At 41.4% G+C, this 18,658-nt stretch overlaps 1 protein-coding gene across 1 annotated transcript in view; it reads left to right on the top strand.

The window, feature by feature from the left end:
- The window catches only part of ZNF704 (zinc finger protein 704), a 247,159-nt gene that overhangs the window by 215,717 nt on the left and 12,784 nt on the right, over positions 1-18,658 (top strand). The window contains exons 6-8 of the mRNA XM_020891160.2: positions 4,790-5,057; positions 7,349-7,453; positions 17,737-17,834. Of these exons, the coding sequence (XP_020746819.2) occupies positions 4,790-5,057; positions 7,349-7,453; positions 17,737-17,834 (471 nt within the window). The remainder of the gene's footprint in view (positions 1-4,789; positions 5,058-7,348; positions 7,454-17,736; positions 17,835-18,658) is intronic.

The raw sequence follows: 18,658 nt of genomic DNA, 5'->3' as shown, positions 1-18,658 counted from the left end.
AATTCATGTTGGTAATCACTGTGCTATAGCATCGGCTTCCTTCTTTCATTCGTTCAGCATTTAACAAGCACCTACTGTGTGCCAGATGCGCTGAAACATGCGGTATCTGTTAAACAAAAATGAACGACACAGCCCTAAAGACTCTGTCTTAGGGAGGCAGCAGAGGTTTAAAAAAAATTACAGAAATGTACCAAATCATTAAATAAATAAAGTGAATTGAAATGAACACACTTCAGAGTAATTCCCTGGTGGCTCAGCTGGTAAAGAATCTGCCTACAATGCGAAAGACCTGGGTTCGATCCCTGGGTTGGGAAGATCCCCTGGAGAAGGGAATGTCGCACTCCAGTGCGACCACCTACCTGGAGAATTCCAGGGGGTTGAAAAGAATCAGACATGCTGAGCGACTTTCACTTCCACTTCTTCAAAGGGAGCTCAGAAGATTTAACTGTTTGAAGCTAAATCCTGATGCCTGTCACTCAAACGAAGTCCCCAGTTTGAGAGCGCAGGTCACTTGCGCCCCCACCCCTCGCCCAGCCGCTGCCAGCGCTCCACAGCCTGCTCACTGGCTGCTGTTCCTCTCGCCCTCCTACCCTCTGTTCTCTCTCCAGACAATGGCCGGGGTGAGCCCTTTAAAAGTAACATGTCTGTGGGTCTGTTTCTGTTTTGTAGGTAAGTTCATTGGTATCATTATTTTTAGATCCCATATAAAAGTGGTAGAATATGATATTTGTCTTTCTCTATCTTACTTCACTTAATGTGATAATATCTAGGTCCAGCCATGTTGCAAATGGCATTAGATGGCATTAGAGAACAAATTTATGGTTCTCAAAGGGCATAGAAGAGGAAGGGGTGGAGTGGGGAGAGATAAGTTAGGAGCTTGGGATTAACAAATACACACTACCATGTATAAAACAGATAAATCACAAGGACTTACTGTATAGTGCAGGGAACTATACTCAATATCCTGTGGTAACCCATAATGGAAACAAACCTGGAAAAGAATACACACACATGCACACACGCGCACACACACACACACGCACACACACACACACAAGCGCACGCACGTACGCACATGCACGTGTGCGTGCATACATGTGGTACTTTGCTGTACATGTGAAACTAACACAACATTGTAAATTAACTGTACTTACTGTACTTCAATTTTAAAAAATAAAAATAACAAGTAACCTAGATTCTTCAAAATCCCCAGAGGTTTCCATCATATTCAGAAAAAAATACCAAGTTTTTCCCCAGGGCTGCAAAGCCCTGTGCCATTGTGTCTCTGCCTTCCTTCCCATTTTTCTCCCATCACTCTGCCTGGCTCCCTGAGCACCAGCCACCTACCTCTCGGTCCTTCTCAGAAACCAACAAGCCAGCCCGCCCCAGGGTTCTGTGCATTCTTCTCCCATAGTTCCCACAAGGGTTTTCCCCTAACCTCATTGAGACCTCTGCTCAAATGTCATCTCCTCAGAGAGTCTTCCTATGAATACTCTATTTAAAATAATGTCCCCCATCGCTTGCCCTGATTAAGGATGCTCTTAATGCTGCTTAATTTTTCTTTCTGGGATTTATCTCTACCTAATGTATTAAATGGAGAAGGCAATGGCACCCCACTCCAGTACTCTTGCCTAGAAAATCCCATGGATGGAGGAGCCTGATAGGCTGTGGTCCATGAGGTCGCTAAGAGTCAGATACGACTGAGCGACTTCACTTTCACTTTTCACTTTCATGCATTGGAGAAGGAAATGGCAATCCACTCCAGTGTTCTGGAGAATCCCAGGGACAGGGGAGCCTGGTGGACTGCCGTTTATGGGGTCGCACAGAGTCGGACACGACTGAAGTGACTTTAGCAGCAATGTATTAAATATCTGTTTATTTGTGGGTTTACTTTTTTTTTAATTGACTTACGGTTGATGAATAGTATTATATAAGTTGCACATGTACTGTGTGGTAATTCACAAATTTTTATGACTATAGTCCATTTATATTTACTGTAAAATATTGGCTATACACCCTGTGTTTTACAATAATACATTGTAAAACTTGTAGCCTAGCTGGTAATCCACCTGCAATGCAGGAGACCACAATTCTATTCCTGGGTTGGGAAGATCCACTGGAGAAGGGATAGGCTACCCACTCCAGTATTCTTGCCTGGAGAATTCCGTGGACAGAGGAGCCCGGCAGGCTATAGGCCATGGGGTTGCAAAGAGTTGGACACAACTGCGCAATATTCACATACATACACACATCCCTGTAATTTATTTTACCCATAATAGTTTACACCTCTTAATCCTCTACCCCTATTCTTCCCCTCCCCCTCCTTAACTATTGGTTTGTTCTCTATATCTGCTTCTTTTTTGTCATATTCACTAGTCTGTTGTATTTTATAGGTTCCACATATAAGTAATATCATAGTATTTGTCTTTGTCTGACTTATCTCACTTGGCATAATACCCTCAAAGTCCATTCATGTTGTCACAATGGCAAAATTTCATTCTTTATGCCTGAGTAGTATGAGAGTGTGTGTGTGTGTGTTAGTAGCTCAATCGTGTCAGACTGTTTACAACACCATGGACTGTAGCCTGCCAGGCTCCTTTGTCCATGGAATTCTCCAAGCAAGAATACTGGCGTGGGTTGCTATTTCCTTCTCCAAGGGATCTTCCCAACCCGGGGATCAAAGTCGGGTCTCCTGCATTGCAGGCAAATTCTTTACTATCTGAGCCACCAGTGTGTGTGTATATATAACATCTTTATCTGTTCGTATGTTGATTGACACTTAGGTTGCTTCCATATCTTGGCAATTATAGATAATACTACTATGAACATCGGAGTGCATGTGTCTTTCCAAATTGATGTTTCTGGTGTTTTTTTTTTTTTTTTTTTTTTTTTTTTCAGATATATACCCAGGAGTGGAATTGCTAGGTCATACGGTAGTTCTATTTTTAGTTTTTTGAGAAACCTCCATACTATTTTCCACAGTGACTGCACCAGTTTACCTTCCCACCAACAGTGTATGAAAGTTGCCTTTTCTCCACATGCTTACCAATATTTGTTGTGTTCTTTTTGATGACAGTCATTCTGACAGGTGTAAGGTAACATTTCATTGTTGGTATTATTGGTTTGATTTCCATTTCCCTGATAATTAGTGATGTAGAGCATCTTTTCATGTGCCTTTTGGCTACCTTCATGTCCTCTTTGGGAAAAAGTCTATTTAGTTCTGCTCATTTTTTAAATAGAATTGTTTGTTTTTTTAATGTTGAGTTAATGAGCTATTTATATGTCTTGAATATTAACCCCTTATCAATCATGTCATTTGAAAATATTTTCTCCCATTCAGTAGTTTGTCTTTGTTGATAGTTCCCCTTTGCTGTGCAAAAGTTTTTAAGTTTAATTAGGTCCCATTTCCTTATTTTTGCTTTTATTTTCTTTGCTTTAGGAGACAGACTCAAAAAAAAAAAATATTGCTACAGTAGATGTCAAGGAGTGCCCTGTCTATGTTTTCTTTTAGCAATTTTGTGGTGTAATGTCTTACATTTAGATCTTTAATCCATTTTGAGTTTATTTTTGTATATGGTGTTAAAGAATGTTCTAATTTCATTCATTTACATGTGGCTGTCCAGTTTCCCAGCAACCTATGTGGAAGAGACTACCTTTTCTCCATTGTATATTCTAGCCTCCTTTGTCATAGATTAATGGACCATAAGTGTGTAAGTCTATTTCTGGGCTCTCTGTTCTGTCCCATTGGTCTATATATCTGTTCTTATGCCAGTGGATGCATGCTCAGTCACTTCAGTCATGTCTGACTCTTTGAGACCCTATGGACTGTAGCCTGCCACACTCCTCTGTCCATGGGATTTTCCAAACTAAATGCTAGAGTGGATTGCCATGCCCTCATCCAGGGGATCTTCCTGACTCAGGAATCAAACCTGTGGCTCCTGTATCTCCTTCATTGCAGGTGGATTCTTTACCCACTGAGCCACCTGGGAATCCCCTTTATGCCAGTACCATACTGTTTCATTCACTGTAATTTTACATTATAGTCAGAAGTCAGGGAAAATGATTCTTCCGGCTCTGTTCCTTCTCAAGATTGTTTTAGCTATTTGGAGTCTTTCGTATTTTCAGACAACTTTTAAAATTATTTGTTCTAGTTCAATGAAAAATGTCATTGGTATTTTAGATGAGATCGGGAGCGTTCAGGGTGGTATGGCCGTAGACTGTCATTGGTATTTTAATAGGAATTGCATTGACTCTGTAGATTGCCTTGGAGAGCATGGTCATTTTAACAATATTAATTCTTCCAATCCAAGAGCATGGTGTATTTTTCCATCTGTTTGTGTTGTCTGCAATTTCTTTCATCAGTGTCAGATAGTTTTCCAAGTGCAGGTCTTTTACCTCCTTAGGCAGGTTTATTCCTGGGGATATTATTATTTATTTTTGATGTGTCCTGTTACAAGTTTCTTGTCTGCCTCTCCCACTAAACTGTACGTCCCATCAGGGCAGAATCTGTTTTGTTCACTCTAATATTGGGTTCCTAAAAAAGTGCCTGGACATAGTAGACTCTCAGTAAATTTTTTTTGAATAATTGATTAGTTGATTAGTTGAGTCAATTGCTTTAAGATATCAAGGAAGGCTTCCCCGGAAGGGGACAGTTGCAGGATAAGTAGAAGTTTGCCAAGCAGACAGGACAGAGGAAAAGCATTCCAGACAGAAGGAACAGCATGTACAAGATCTCAAGGCAAGAAAGCAGTATGGGTGAGTAGGATTGCTTTGCTCTCTTTTGCATTAGGCGTGTTGGGGAGTCTGACTACAGTGATGGAGAAGAAGACTTTTACTACACTGAGATCAAGCTCAACACAGACTCCGTGGCAGACGGTCTGAGCAGCCTGGCCCCAGTTTCGCCTTCCCAATCCCTGGCTTCGCCTCCTACTTTTCCCATCCCAGATTCCAGCCGAACAGAAACTCCTTGTGCCAAAACTGAGACAAAACTGATGACGCCCTTGAGCCGCTCTGCTCCCACCACCCTCTACCTCGTGCACACTGACCACGCTTACCAGGTGACTGGCCAGGGATCGTGAGAGCAATCACTTTACTCCTAACCAGAAGCAGTAGCATTCTGACCTGTGAGTTAAGGGTTGTTACTATTGTGTCTGACTCTTTGTAACCCCATAGACTGTAGCTCATCAGGCTCTTCTATCCATGGGATTCCCCAGGCAAGAATACTGGAGTGAGTTGCCATTTCCAATTCCAAGGTGAGTAAAGGATAGCTCAGTGGGAAAACAGCATCCAGGAGAGCCCAATAGCAGAGTTCGCCTTTTTCTCCTTTTAAAGCCAGAATCTCATGCAGATTGGACCCTAGGGTGTTCTTGAACTTCCCAGTACTGACTGAAGATCTGATCCCTGAGAAGTTGTTATGAGGATTAAAATCCTTAATATTGTAACACTATCAGGAGGGTGCCTGGTACATGATGTGAGTACTTGTTAGATAAAAAAATTAAATAAATGAAAAGATGAACTTTGAAAAGCGTTGGCACATTGACAGCCTCATCCTATACTGCAGATACAGGACCTTGTGCCCTGCCTCTCTGAATTGGTAACTAACTCTCTCAGGCTGGAGCCATGGTTGTCAGTGTTCAGCAGATCAACAGTGTCAGCGTCACCTGGGAACTTGTTAGAAATTTACACTGCCAGACCTGCAGACCAGAAGCGAGGGGTGAGGCCGAACAGTCTGTGTTTAACAAACCCTCCAGTGATTCTGCCTCACTCTGAAGTCTGTTAAGGCCTTAGAGACAAATCCTGCAAATACAGGACACAGCTAAAGCTCCTTCCCCACTCTCCCAGCAATTCTGAACTCTTTTAATTGTCGATTTAATAAAATTTCAATACACTCAAATGAAAAAAAAAAGTTTTCCCATAATTTTCAACTACTTTATGTAACTTTTTAAAAGAAAACTCTCCTATACATATTTGTAATTTGTATTCTTCTACTCTTGTTTATAAACACTCTCTGTAGAACTGAATATATGACTGAATTCAATTAAATCAAAACACCAAGTTGTTTCTTTCTCTTATGTTAGGTATCTACTTTTTAATTATTATCAATAAGGCTACTGAGGACACTTCCATGCCAGTAGTTTTTTTTTTTTTCCCCATTGAATTTCCAGAAGAGTAATTATTGAGTCTTAGGATAGAGCATGAACAGCTATGTATTGCCAAAATATTTTCCAATGGTGCCAGTTACAAAACCACTGCCACTAGCAAATATATTTATAAAAGTAGAAAAACTTAACTTGTAGAGGAGACATTCAGCCATTTATTAAGTAGACTTCAACTCAAGAGCAATGGAATAGTGCTAATTATTAAATTAGTTGATGCAGCGACTTTCATTCTGCCTCTTCTATTCAAAAAGAATAATTCATCCCTTAGTTCTTGTTTGTCAATATTGCATTTAGGTCCAAAATCATGGGCTTGAACCAACTTAAATTATTTTTCTTATGTATATAATGAGAGTTGGAACATACACTAAAGAATCTAGAAGTGCCTTTCCAAACTATAGATTCACAGCATTGGGATTTTTCTGTTTATAGATATAAATGTTCAACATAAATATATTAAAAACGTGAGCAAAGAAAGAAAATCCATCCCAAGTCCCAACAACAAGAAAGCCCCTTGATTCATATTTTTGGTAGGTCCTTCAGGACAGTTCTTTGTGCGCATTTTTATTTATTTATTTATTTGCGTGTGCATTTTTAAAAGCGGAATCTATTATAGTACTGTTTCCACTGTACTTCGCTGTTTCCACTTGAGATCTCATGAACATTTTCCCATGCCAATGAGTATTCTTCAGCTTCACCTTCCCTATGTGTTTCCAGTTTTTTAAAAAACATATAATACGTAATTCTGCAATGAACATCCTTGTGTCCATTTCTTTAGAATAAATTCTAGAAATGAAATAGCTAGTGTACGGAACACTAAGAATTTTGACATGTATTGCCAAATTACCTTCCCAAAATGTAATTGACAACCTACCATCACTTATAAAAAGCTGATCTCCCAACTTGATAACAAGGAATTGTATCTCACAGATGTCCTAAGATAGGTATGTGTATCAAATTTCTATTCAGAAATCAGCAGCCAAAATCTTTCTCCTTCTATACCTTAGATTGCTTAGATGTATAAAAAGTTTACCTCTAGCTACTTTCTTTAACCGTGTTTAATTTCTTCCTATTATAATTTTGTCATTAATAAAGCTGAGATTATTTCTGAAGCCTTATTTTGGTAATGACAGCTGAGGACTCCAAGGAGAAATATTCTTTCAAAACAACTTTCTCTGTTTCCTATTTGACAGGCCACGCCCCCCGTGACCATTCCAGGAGCAGCCAAGTTCACCCCCAATGGCAGCAGCTTCAGCATTTCTTGGCAGTCTCCTCCAGTTACCTTCACAGGCATTCCAGTAAGTAGAAAAGCAAAAAGCCAGAAATCTGGTCAGAGCCAAGCATACATTTAGAGAACAAATGGTAGAAACATGCAAGAAAAAGACAGAAATTGGAATGCCAGAATAATTTTTTTTTAAGTGACATTTGTAAACTTAGCAAGCTATCCTGTGGTCCAGACTAGCCCAACTTCTCTGTGAAAAGGTGTTCTGACTGGAATTTTAGAAACTAAAAGACAGTTTCATCTGTTGATAAACAACTTGTTGGAAATATATCAAGATTTTTTTGTATGGATGGTGTATTTGTATGTTTCCTAAAGGTTTTATAAAATTAATAGTTGAACTCAGACCCCAAAGATAAAAGAAAGAGACTCTACAGGTAAATGGCATATATTATTATGAGCTCTGTAGTGGCTCAGATGGTAAAGAATCTGCCTGCAATCTGCCTGGGTTCGGTCTCTTGGTCGGAAAGATCCCCTGGAGAAGAGAATGGCTACTCACTCCAGTATTCTTGCCTGGAGAATTCCAAGGACAGAGGAGCCCGGTGAACTACAGTCCAGGGGGCCACAAAGAGTCAGACAGGACTGAGAGACTAACACTTTCAATTTTTCTTTCAACTATATACAATTTGACTTTGAAATTATTGTTTGTGGGTATGTCATTTTGAAAGTTCAGATAGTAGAAATTGAAATCAACTTTTTTCTTCCAAAGCCTAAATAATCCATGCTGATGGGTAATTTGCAAATAAATGAGTATTGAAATATGCCGTCGGATTTAAGGATTATTTTAGAATTGATTTGACATATTAAATAATTACTGTCTGAAAACTCACCATGAATTTACTTGATTCTTAACTATTCATTTAGAAGATACGGAGTCTTTTACAGCTTATCACAGAATATCCATAGACCTCCACATTGCTCATGCTCAGGGGTTTACAACTCCTGATAAGGTTCAGAAAGTGGCTTATGATAATAGATATTAACCTTATTTTCTCCTCTCCACCCTTTTCCCCAAGGACCTCACAAAAGCTTCTTATTGCAACTGCTGGCAACTCCCAGAGGTTTCCAGCAAATACTAAGGCCTCCTGTGGAGCTGATAAAAATGAAAGTGGCTCAATCAATTATGCTGTGCTCTGTCAAAGAATATTTATTAAATTCCTTAGAGGAATAGCCAACAATAAAAAAGCATCCTGCTGGCTGCAATTTGAAAATCTGTGGCTTCCAGAAAATACTCCTAGAATTGGATGTTTAAGCAGTATGGTGGATCTGGAGTAATTATGAAAGGTGCCTGCTTCATGAAGAGTGGGAACTGCTGGTTGTTCTCAAAGAACAAGAATATGATGGATGACCTTGTTACAAACATTTAAAAAGAAGAGATTAGATGTGGAGGTATTAGTTTTGCTTCTGGCAAGAACAATAATTCCCCCGAGGTGGGTGTCAGCCTTTTTGGCAACTTTTTTTTTTGGACAGACATAAAAAGACCTGAGTGGCTCTCAATATGACATTTGAGACTACCCTTCTAACCCAGAGAGGCAGCTCCAAACATAGAATTACAGAGACCTGCTCTTCTGAATTCTGTTCACTCCTGTCTTTGATGAGAGCTGAATTTTCAGGAACATACCCCACATTGCTCATCTGATGAAAAAATAAGTACAGCATGTAGACAGAACATTGGTGTTCAGATTTCCTTTCAAGTTACCTTTTTTATCAGCCCAAATGGAGTATTTCCCCTTTGTTCTATTAATTAAATCATTTCCTTTTGAAATAAAGTGACGTCACTGTGAGTGGCTTTTCACTAGTTTTAAGTCCCCTGAATCTCCTAAGTGGCGGACACAGCAGGACACCAGTCAGGTTCCCTCCTCTTGATGATTTCTCAACAAGCAAAGTTTAAGACTCTTCTCTCTATGGATACTATGGATATCTCGGCCCTCCTCTCAAGGTCCTAGATTTTTCAGAGTTCATCCCTTCACTATTGGTTACCAGGGACATCCTGGACTAGAGCTTTGACAGAAAGTATGTAGAATAACTGAGTTAAGTAGATTCCCACTAAAATCCTATGTGAGCTACTAATTTATTCTTTCACCAGAGAATTCCCAATCTATCTGATTTTAGATGGCTTTAGCAGTCAAGCTTGCCATTACTATTTAAAAACAAAGGTAAGGGAGTAGGGAATGCTGCCCTTTTCCAAGGCTTTTGTTTTATTCTAGAAAGATGACAAGAAGGTTTACTACTCAAAGTGTTCATGTTGTCCTACTCTCAAACATGTCTTTTTTAAAAAGGTAAAAAAGTAGCTGCTTGCTGTCTGCCCACTTACACTGGGGGCTGGATCTCACAACACCACACCTCCTAGCCTAGGACCCTCACATGTCCACTGACTGGATGCCAACAACGGTCCCTGAATTCTCCACATGTGCTAGTCCCACCCTTAGAAGATGGGGAGCCAGGCTGACTCTGAGAACACGTGAATCCCCACCTCCTATATTTGTGTAATAGGGTTTTCAGACAAAAGCTCTAAAAGTTTCAAATGATAAGGCACTAGTATTAGGGGTGGCTTCAACTTTATCCAAACTGATGAACAGAGCAGTTGCCATTTTATTAAAAGTGAAAGTGTTAGTTACTCAGTCATGTCTGACTCTTTCTGACCCCCATGGACTGTCGCCCTCTGTCCATGAAATTCTCCAGGCAAGAATCCTGGAAAGCCAATCCTCTTTAATGAACGCATTTCTTGTTTTACTCAAAAGCAAGTACCCTGAAGTTGTCAACCCCATTTAAGATTTCCTTTTCTCCCCTGTCTTTGAGACCTAGTGTTGAAGAGGGGATGCTTTCATATGCTTCCTCGAAAGTAGAAATAATCTCCTTCTGTGAAATCCCAAGGTTTGCAGAATTTTATTTATTCATTTGCCTACACTGGACTTCCTGAACTGGGGCCTTTAATAAGTTCCCTGGGTAAGACTTCTTCCCAGAGGTGTATAGATGAGAAAGTTGATCTGCATATTCACAAACTAACTATAAATTCAGTCTTTTCTAGCCCAAGGCTATGGGCATAAGGTAGGGAGAAGACCATGGTTAATTACAGCTTTCTTGACCTGTTTTTCCCCAGTGACTCCTCTTTTCTTCTAATTATTTCCCTTTCTTCCGCTATCTTCTCAGGGCAGAAAGCTGAGAGCTCTTGGCCCCTGTGTTAGTCTGCCATAAGAGGAGACTGGGTGGCTTAAACAACCCACATTTATTTTCTCACAGTTCTGGAGGCCAGAAATCTCAGACCAATGTGCTAACTGACTCAATTCCCAGTGAGAGCCCTCCTGCTGACTTGTCAGGGGCCACCTTCTCAATATGTCCCCACATGGCCTTTTCTTTTGGAGTTGGGGAAATGGAGAGAGAGCCCTTTGGTGTCCCTTCTGATAAGGACACTAATCCTATTGGATCAGGGTCCCACCTTTTTTAATTCATTGGGTGGTATTAGTGGTAAAGAACTCATCTGCCAGTGTAGGAGACCTAAGAGATGCAGGTTCTATCCCTGGGTCAGGAAGATCCCCTAGAGGAGGGCTTGGCAACCCAGTCCAGCATCTTGCCTGGAAAATGCCATGGACAGAGGAGCCTGGTGGGCTACAGTCCATAGGGTCACAAGGAGTTGGACACGGCTGAAGCAACTTAGCACACACGCAACACATATCTTTAATTACTTCCTTAAAAGCTCCATCTCTAAATACAGCCACAGTGAGAATTAGGGCTTCGACATGTGAAGGTAGGACTGCACAAAACCTGGCCCATAATAGGCCCCATGCAAGTAAGTAGGAGCTAATCAATCTGCTATCCAAGGGCCATGCCAAGGGCTTCAGGCCAGAGAGATCATCTCCAGACCTGAAATAGTACTTATTAGCTCGTTAGCTGGTTTGTTTTTTTTTTGACACTTTGATGGAGGATTCAAAATTGTCTGTTAGAACAGATTAAAACCAAGACAGGGGTCTTTTTTCCATTTGAGAGATAGAAAATCACAAAGAAAAGAAATTTCTCTAACATATTTACAAAAGGACATATCTGCATTACTGCTTTTGTTTTTGTTTAGTTGCCCAGTTATGTCTGACTCTTTTGCAACCCCATGGATTGGGATTTTCCAGGCAAGAATACTGGAGTGGGTTGCCATTTCCTTTCTCCAGAGGATCTTTCTGACCCAGGGTTCAAACCCACATCTCCTGAATTACAGGTGAATTCTTTATCACTGAGCCACTGGGGGAGCCCATTACTGATCTGATGTGACGCAAATACTGTCTCTGGCATTTACAAGCTGTGACCTCTAGCCAGTCAGTCACAGGACGGCTCATAAGCAACACCTTCAACTTAGCTGTACACTCACTACCTTGTATTGTATTTTCAAGCACAATGCTTGGCATTGGTTGACGTTGAGTAGAACTTACTAGCGTTGTTATCTGTGTTGTATCTCATTACTATTAAACAGGGGGCCGAGGAAGTGGATTCTCCTTATTGGCGTTGACTCATATATCACAGATATACTCAACATATGGGAGAAATCAGCCATAATTTTTGCCGACTGTAATTTAGAGTTCTTTAAACTCTCCTGAAATCACACCTAATCAGGAGGGAAATTATACGCATGTAGCCCATTTTATTAACTTAGAAGTAATACCACATAGTACTCTCTCCACGTATGCTATATACTTTATAAAACAAGTCCCCAAATAGAACTTAAAAAGTTAAGATATAAAACAAATAAATACAGAATATGGAAGCCACTGGGAAAGAGAACTGAAATCATGTTTTCCAGGGCACTCATTATTGTCATCATTTATGAGGCAGGTTAGAAGACAGCAGAAAACAGGGCATTAGCACCATTCAGAACCAAATACCAAGATCCCTGAGTGTCAGACAGCCAGTGTTCCACTGTTTACTAACTGCATGGCCTCAGCCACTTCCTTACCTTCTCCATCTCCTTGTCTATAAAGTGGAAGTGATAGCATTGCTTATGCAGGGTCATTATGAGGATTAAATTGGATAACATGGGGGAAAGTATTTAGCTTAACAAGTTCTTAGGAAATTACTGCTGCTGCTTTTAACTCTGGGATCCATATAAGCCAATTTCCTGCTCCAAGCCTATATTATTTTACCTACAAAATGCAGATACTGCTTATTTTTCAGGCTTTTTGGTGAAGATTAAAAGAGATTATAAATAACCCAGTGGCCCATCTTTCACATTTGCAAGCACTGAATAAATGCTGGCAGACTTCCTCTGCCAGTCTCTCCCTTTGACTTCCCCACCCTCAGCCCCGGTTAACATAAGATGCCAAAACATGATCATCTTGATCTTAAAAGTCTCCAGGAAAGCTCATGAGTTAGGTTGTATTCATCCTCCCACAGAACTGGGCCACATGCTGGTATGTGAAGTGAGTCCTGGCTTCTGCTACACTGAAGGCTGTAGAAACCCCAGGTCTGTTGTGAAACCGGAGGGGCTGCCATCCGACAGGACTAAGCACGAAACAGGTGTGCCCTCAACTCCAGAGTTAAAGAAGCCATTAGCAGAAAGAAGAACAATAGAGAAGGATTCTTCCTGGAGTACGTCCAAACCTGGTCCTCATCCTCCCGTAAGCCGACCAGGTTACCAGTTTTTTAATTTCAGCAAATGGCACCCATATCCCTTCATCCTCTCAGGCCAGAACCTAGGATGTATCCTTGACTCCTCTTGATTCATCCCTGACTAATCTAAAGATTTGTCTTCATATTTCCTGTCCTGTAGACCATCTGTCCGCAGGTCCCAGAGTCTGCCTCTATAGGATATGAATCCAAGCACTTCTTCCCATCACTGTCACACCCCCATCTAAATCACCAATGCATTTCCCCACTAAATTAGTGCAAAAGCATCGTAAGTAGTCTTCAGCCCTGTCCAGGGCTATCTCCAGTTCATTCTCCAAGGAGCCAGAGTGATCTTTCTAAAGCATTAATCGGATGTCTCACTTTATTAAAATGTTCCACTGGCTTCCCTCACACTTAGAATGGAACTGAAATTCCTCATCACAGCTTCAAGGCTTGACCTGAATCCACCACCTCCCATCCTCCTGACTTCCGCCTCCCATGCAGCATCTTCCAGCCCCACTGGCCTCTGCACCTGGGAGGTCTTGGCCCTCGCCTTCCCCTTTCCCCAGAGTGCCCTGTAGATCAAAGGCAGCCAATGCAGTAGGCCTTCCCTCACCACCCGAAACAAATACGCTTCCCATCACCCTTGGTCTGGTAGCCTGTTCTAGCTTCTTCATGCCTTTATCACTAAAATGCTCTTACTTCTTTTGTGATTATTGTCTCTCTCCCCACCAGAAGGTATGCTCTATGAGGGCAGAGATTTTATCTTGTTCAGTACTCAGTACTGTATCCCCACAATCTCCAACAGTGCCTAGGGCATGGATGCGTGCATGCTCAGTCATTTCAGTCTTTGCATCCCATGGACGGTAACCTGCCAGACTCCTCTGTTCATGGGATTCTCCAGGCAAGAATACTGGAGTGGGTTGCCATGCCCTCCTCCAGGGGATCTTCCCGACCCAGGGATTGAACCCTAGTCTCCTGTGTCTCCAGCACTGGCAGGCAGGTTCTTTACCACTAGCGCCACCTGGGCATGGTGAGAACCTAATAAATATTTGTTGACTGAAGAGCGTTTTACCATCTCATACCAGCCCACAAAAAGGGTATGGCCATTTTGCAAAATTTAGAACCTTCCACATTATCCCCAACTGATGGAAATAGTGTCCCTGGCGTGTCACCTAAACGTTTCCAGTTCTCTGACTGAACAAGGAGGTATTCTTGGGATTCTACAAGTTCCATAATAATTAAAAAAAAATTTTTTTTTTCTACAAGTTCCACAATAATTTTTTTTCCATTTATTTTTATTAGTTGGAGGCTAATTACTTTACAACATTGCAGTGGTTTTTGTCATACATTGAAATGAATTAGCCATGGATTTACATGTATTCCCCATCCTGGTCCCCCCTCCCACCTCCCTCTTCACCCGATCCCTCTGGGTCTTCCCAGTGCACCACAATAATTTAAAAAAAAATTTTTTTTCATTGTCCTGAGTACTTAAATTCATATGAGCATATTCTAGATTATCTACAGTGGAGGTAAACTGTACAGTGGAGTGAAGCCTTCACTGCCGCTGGTTTGCTAATATGCATCCTGGTCTGCTAGTGGTAAAGAACCCACCTGCAATGCAGGAGACATAACAGGTGGGGGTCCGATCCCTAGGTTGGGAAGATCCCCTGGAGAAGGAAATGACAACCCACTCCAATAATCTTGCCTGAAGAATCCCATGGACAGAGAAGCCTGGAGGGCTATAGTCCATAGGGTCACTAAGAGTCTGACACAACTGAAGCGACTGAGCACACAGACATGCATCCTGATCCCAACGGGATGGGGGATGTGTGAGGATTCTGCTTCTGGAAGAACATACCCATCCACATCAAACGCATACATTGAACTCCAAAGCTTTCATTTTATAAAAAAATTATGTATGTTACTCACCTCTGTTGGCCCTTAATCTCCCCAGCTTTAGCAAAAAGTAGAGTCAGTTAATTAATTCTTTAATGGAAAATTAATTCTCATCCTGATATGAAAAAGAAAAGGAAAATGATATTCTGGTATTTCAAGGACAAGACAGAACCAGATATACTGGACGCTAGTCATTCCCTGAGGACACCATTGCTGTAGGCTTTGAACTCTGAAATGCCCTTTCATCTTTGCTCTTCCCTATTTAACATATTCATTTATTCCTCCAGTAATTATTTGCACTGTATCAGGTAAATCTGGAGTTTATAATGATCTCAACAAGCAGAGTATTTCTCATGGTGTTAATTAGTTCTCAAAAGTAAGTAAGCGTGAGAATTTGGCTTCTGTGGTGGCTCCAGTGGTAAAAATTTGCCTCCAATGCAGGAGACCAGGGTTTGATCCCTGGGTCAGGAAGATCCCCTGGAGGAGGGCATGGCAATGTACTCCAGTATTCTTGCCTGGAAAATCCCATGGACAGAGGAATCTGGCAGGCTACAGTCCATGGGGTTGCAAAGAGTCAGACATGACTGAGTGACTTTCACTTTCATGAGAATTTGGGGAAAGACTTTAAATGTAAATTCCTGAAAACCATGCCAAGACATTTTCTCAGTACATCTGGACTGGTACTTATGAATCTGAATGCTTAAAAAGCAACCTAGTGTATTCCACACAGTAAAATAATATTCAAGACTTGAGAGAGAAGAAAATGCTAAAATACATGCTGATGTGGATAAACCCCAGGGACATTATGCTAAGTGAAATGAATCAGTCACCAAAAGACAAATATTATATGATATTGTATGATTTCATTTATAATGTATGGTATATCTAAAATAGTCACATTCATAAAATCAAAAAGTAGAATGGTAGTTGCTAGGGATTAGGAAAGTGTAAAAGCATTAGTTGCTCAGTTGCGTCCAACTCTTTGTGACCCCATGGACTGTAGCCGACCAGACTCCTGTGTCCATGGTATTCTCCAGGCAAGAAGAATGGGGCTTCCCTGATAGCTCAGTTGGTAAAGAATCTGTCTGCAATGCAGGAGACCCTGGTTTGATTTCAGGGTCAGGAAGATCCCCTGGTGAAGGGATAGGCTACCCACTCCAGTATTCTGGCCTAGAGAATTGCATGGAGTGTATAGGTCATGGAGCCACAAAGAGTCGGACACGACTGAGCGACTTTCACTTACAGGCAAGAACACTGGAGTGGGTTGCCATTCCTTTCTCCAGGGATCGAACCTGCGTCTCCAGCATTGCCGGCAGATACTTTATGGTCTGAGCCACCAGAGAAGACCACGGGGGCTAGGAGGAGGGGATAGATGAGAGTTACTGATCAATGGACATGAAGTTTCCATTAAACCAGATGAATAAGCTTTAGAGATCTGCTGTACACTATATCTAGAGCCAACAGTGTTGTATTGTGCACATAAAAAATTGTTAAGAGTGTAGACCTCGTGTTAGTTCTTCTTACTACAATAAAATAAAGTTTTTTAAAAAAGAAAAAAAAGCGAAGACCAATGGTACAGAATAAATCAGACTTATAGCAACAATGGTTTAAAATGTTAGTTTTTTTCTTATGTGTTTAATTCTTCTTAATTTATAGCTGGGAAAATAGCACTTATATGTCCATTCTTTTACATTCAATTTTTTAATTGAAAAAAAAAATTAAAAGTCCAAGTCCCTATACTAGAGAAAGTCAGTTCTCTAAGTGTGCGTAAGGATGTTCCCATGACTGTTGATCAGTACTGGTATTCCTGTGGTCATGCTGGCTTCTCAGTGATAAAGTTTTTAAGCTTATTAAATGTTTGCTCTTTTGTGTATGGCAATCTTATATATTTACATGACACGGCATTTGTCTTTTGTTAGTTTTTTTGGAGCTTCTGAGAATCCCATTTGCTGGGAGATATTTAGTGTTATGTGAGCAGGTGATGCAAAGAGAATAAGTGAGAAACACAAGAGGAAGGGAGAGCAAAGGGGGCTCTCCCATCATCACAGCTGAGAGACAAGAGCATGAGGCGGTTAAACACACGGTCTGGCATCAGGAGGATCTCAACTCTGGCCATTACGGTTCCACAACCCTGGTCAAGTTATCTAGCCTCCCTGTGCTTGGGTTCCTCATCTGTAAAATGGGAATGATGAACACTTATTACATGTAGTTGTTGAAAGTGAAGCTGTTGTCAGGGACCCTGGCACAAAGTGGGTGCTCAAAAGGTCTACAAGGTTGACATTCATTCTTGCTTTGCTCAGGCTCTTTGCTGCTTGCCTTTGTTCCTGTTCGGACCCCAGAATCTGCCATGTGGATGTCTTATGCAAGAAGCCATTTATGTTATTGACTGTGAATAATCTAATTGAATAGACAGAAGGCCAAGGTCCACACTGTGTGTTGCCACTGAGTAGCTGTATAATTTTAGAAAACTTTCTTAACCTCTTTTATTCTTTAAAAGAGAGATGATTGAAGCTTGGAAGAAAAATATCCTTCAAGGTTTAAAATATTATTCAAGTGAAAATGAGCAATTTGGAATGCAGAGATGTGAAGTCATGAAGATTTCTGAAGTATTCATTGTTGCCGGATCTTTTCTGTTGGCGGAGGCGTTTAAATTCCACCAGGAGCATCACCCCATCCATTTTAACCTGTGGTCCCTGTGAATGAGGCACTGCCTCTCTGTGTCTAATGGTCAGATACCACCGCCCACATGGCAAAGGCTGAGGAAGTGCATGGTGAGGAGAGCCTGCCCCATCAACTTTGTTTCCCGTGTGTTTACAGGTGTCACCAACCCACAGCCACCCGGCGGGCACAGGAGAGCAGAGACCGCACACTCACACCATCCTGTCCTCCCCCCCGAGAGGGACGGTCAGCCTGAGGTATGAGTGCTTGAAACCCCACGTGCCTCCTCTCTAGGGAATTAGCCAAAAACAGAACCGCAAGGAAGAGAGAAACCAGAGATGCAGTCTTCCATAAAATTCCCCTGGAATGGCTGAAACACCCGTTCTTTTGTTCCCATGGTTCCCCCCATCCATTAACTATTAATAAAGATTTTTCATTTTTCCGGGGCAACAGTTCATGGTTAGTTCTCTTGCAGAATAGGTAGTGCTGATTACTGGGTCTCTTTAAAGGCATGTTGCATTAACCTCGGTATGATATGAATTTTAGTTTTTAACCCAGATCAAGGAGGACCTCCCCAGGATTCCCTTGACCAGAACGCTAGACATTTGAGAAGCCAGGGACCACTTGCAAGTACATATTTAAAAACGTGAAAGAGTAGGGCTCACTGCTGTTAATTCTTGTATTTGCTCATGTAATTCAGTGTAATGAAGATTCCCAATGGACATGTCTCTAAATGGACATGTAGAAGCTGAAGAAGGCTGTAAGTACTCTTAAAAGTAGCAAATTTTAACAGTTCAGTGAAGGGCCTCCCACCTGGCTCAGTGGTAAAGAATAGGCCTGCCAATGCAGGAGACACGGGTTCCATCCCTGGGTCAGGAAGATCCCCTGGAGTAGGAAATGGCAACCCACTCCAGTATTCTTGCTGGAGAATTCCATGGACAGACTGACTGGCTACAGCCCAAGAGGTTGCAAAGAGTCAGACAAGACTGCGCGCAGGTGAGTGATGAAGTATGGTGAAAACATCCCACACAGGTTAACCTCTGTACCTAGAGAGATCCCCTACGGTGTGGCCTAACTTTCT

Source organism: Odocoileus virginianus, chromosome 15, assembly GCF_023699985.2.
Source record: "Odocoileus virginianus isolate 20LAN1187 ecotype Illinois chromosome 15, Ovbor_1.2, whole genome shotgun sequence".
Lineage (NCBI taxonomy): Eukaryota > Metazoa > Chordata > Mammalia > Artiodactyla > Cervidae > Odocoileus > Odocoileus virginianus.
The sequence above is the reverse complement of the archived record's forward strand: the minus strand, read 5'-3'. Positions and strand labels throughout refer to the sequence as shown.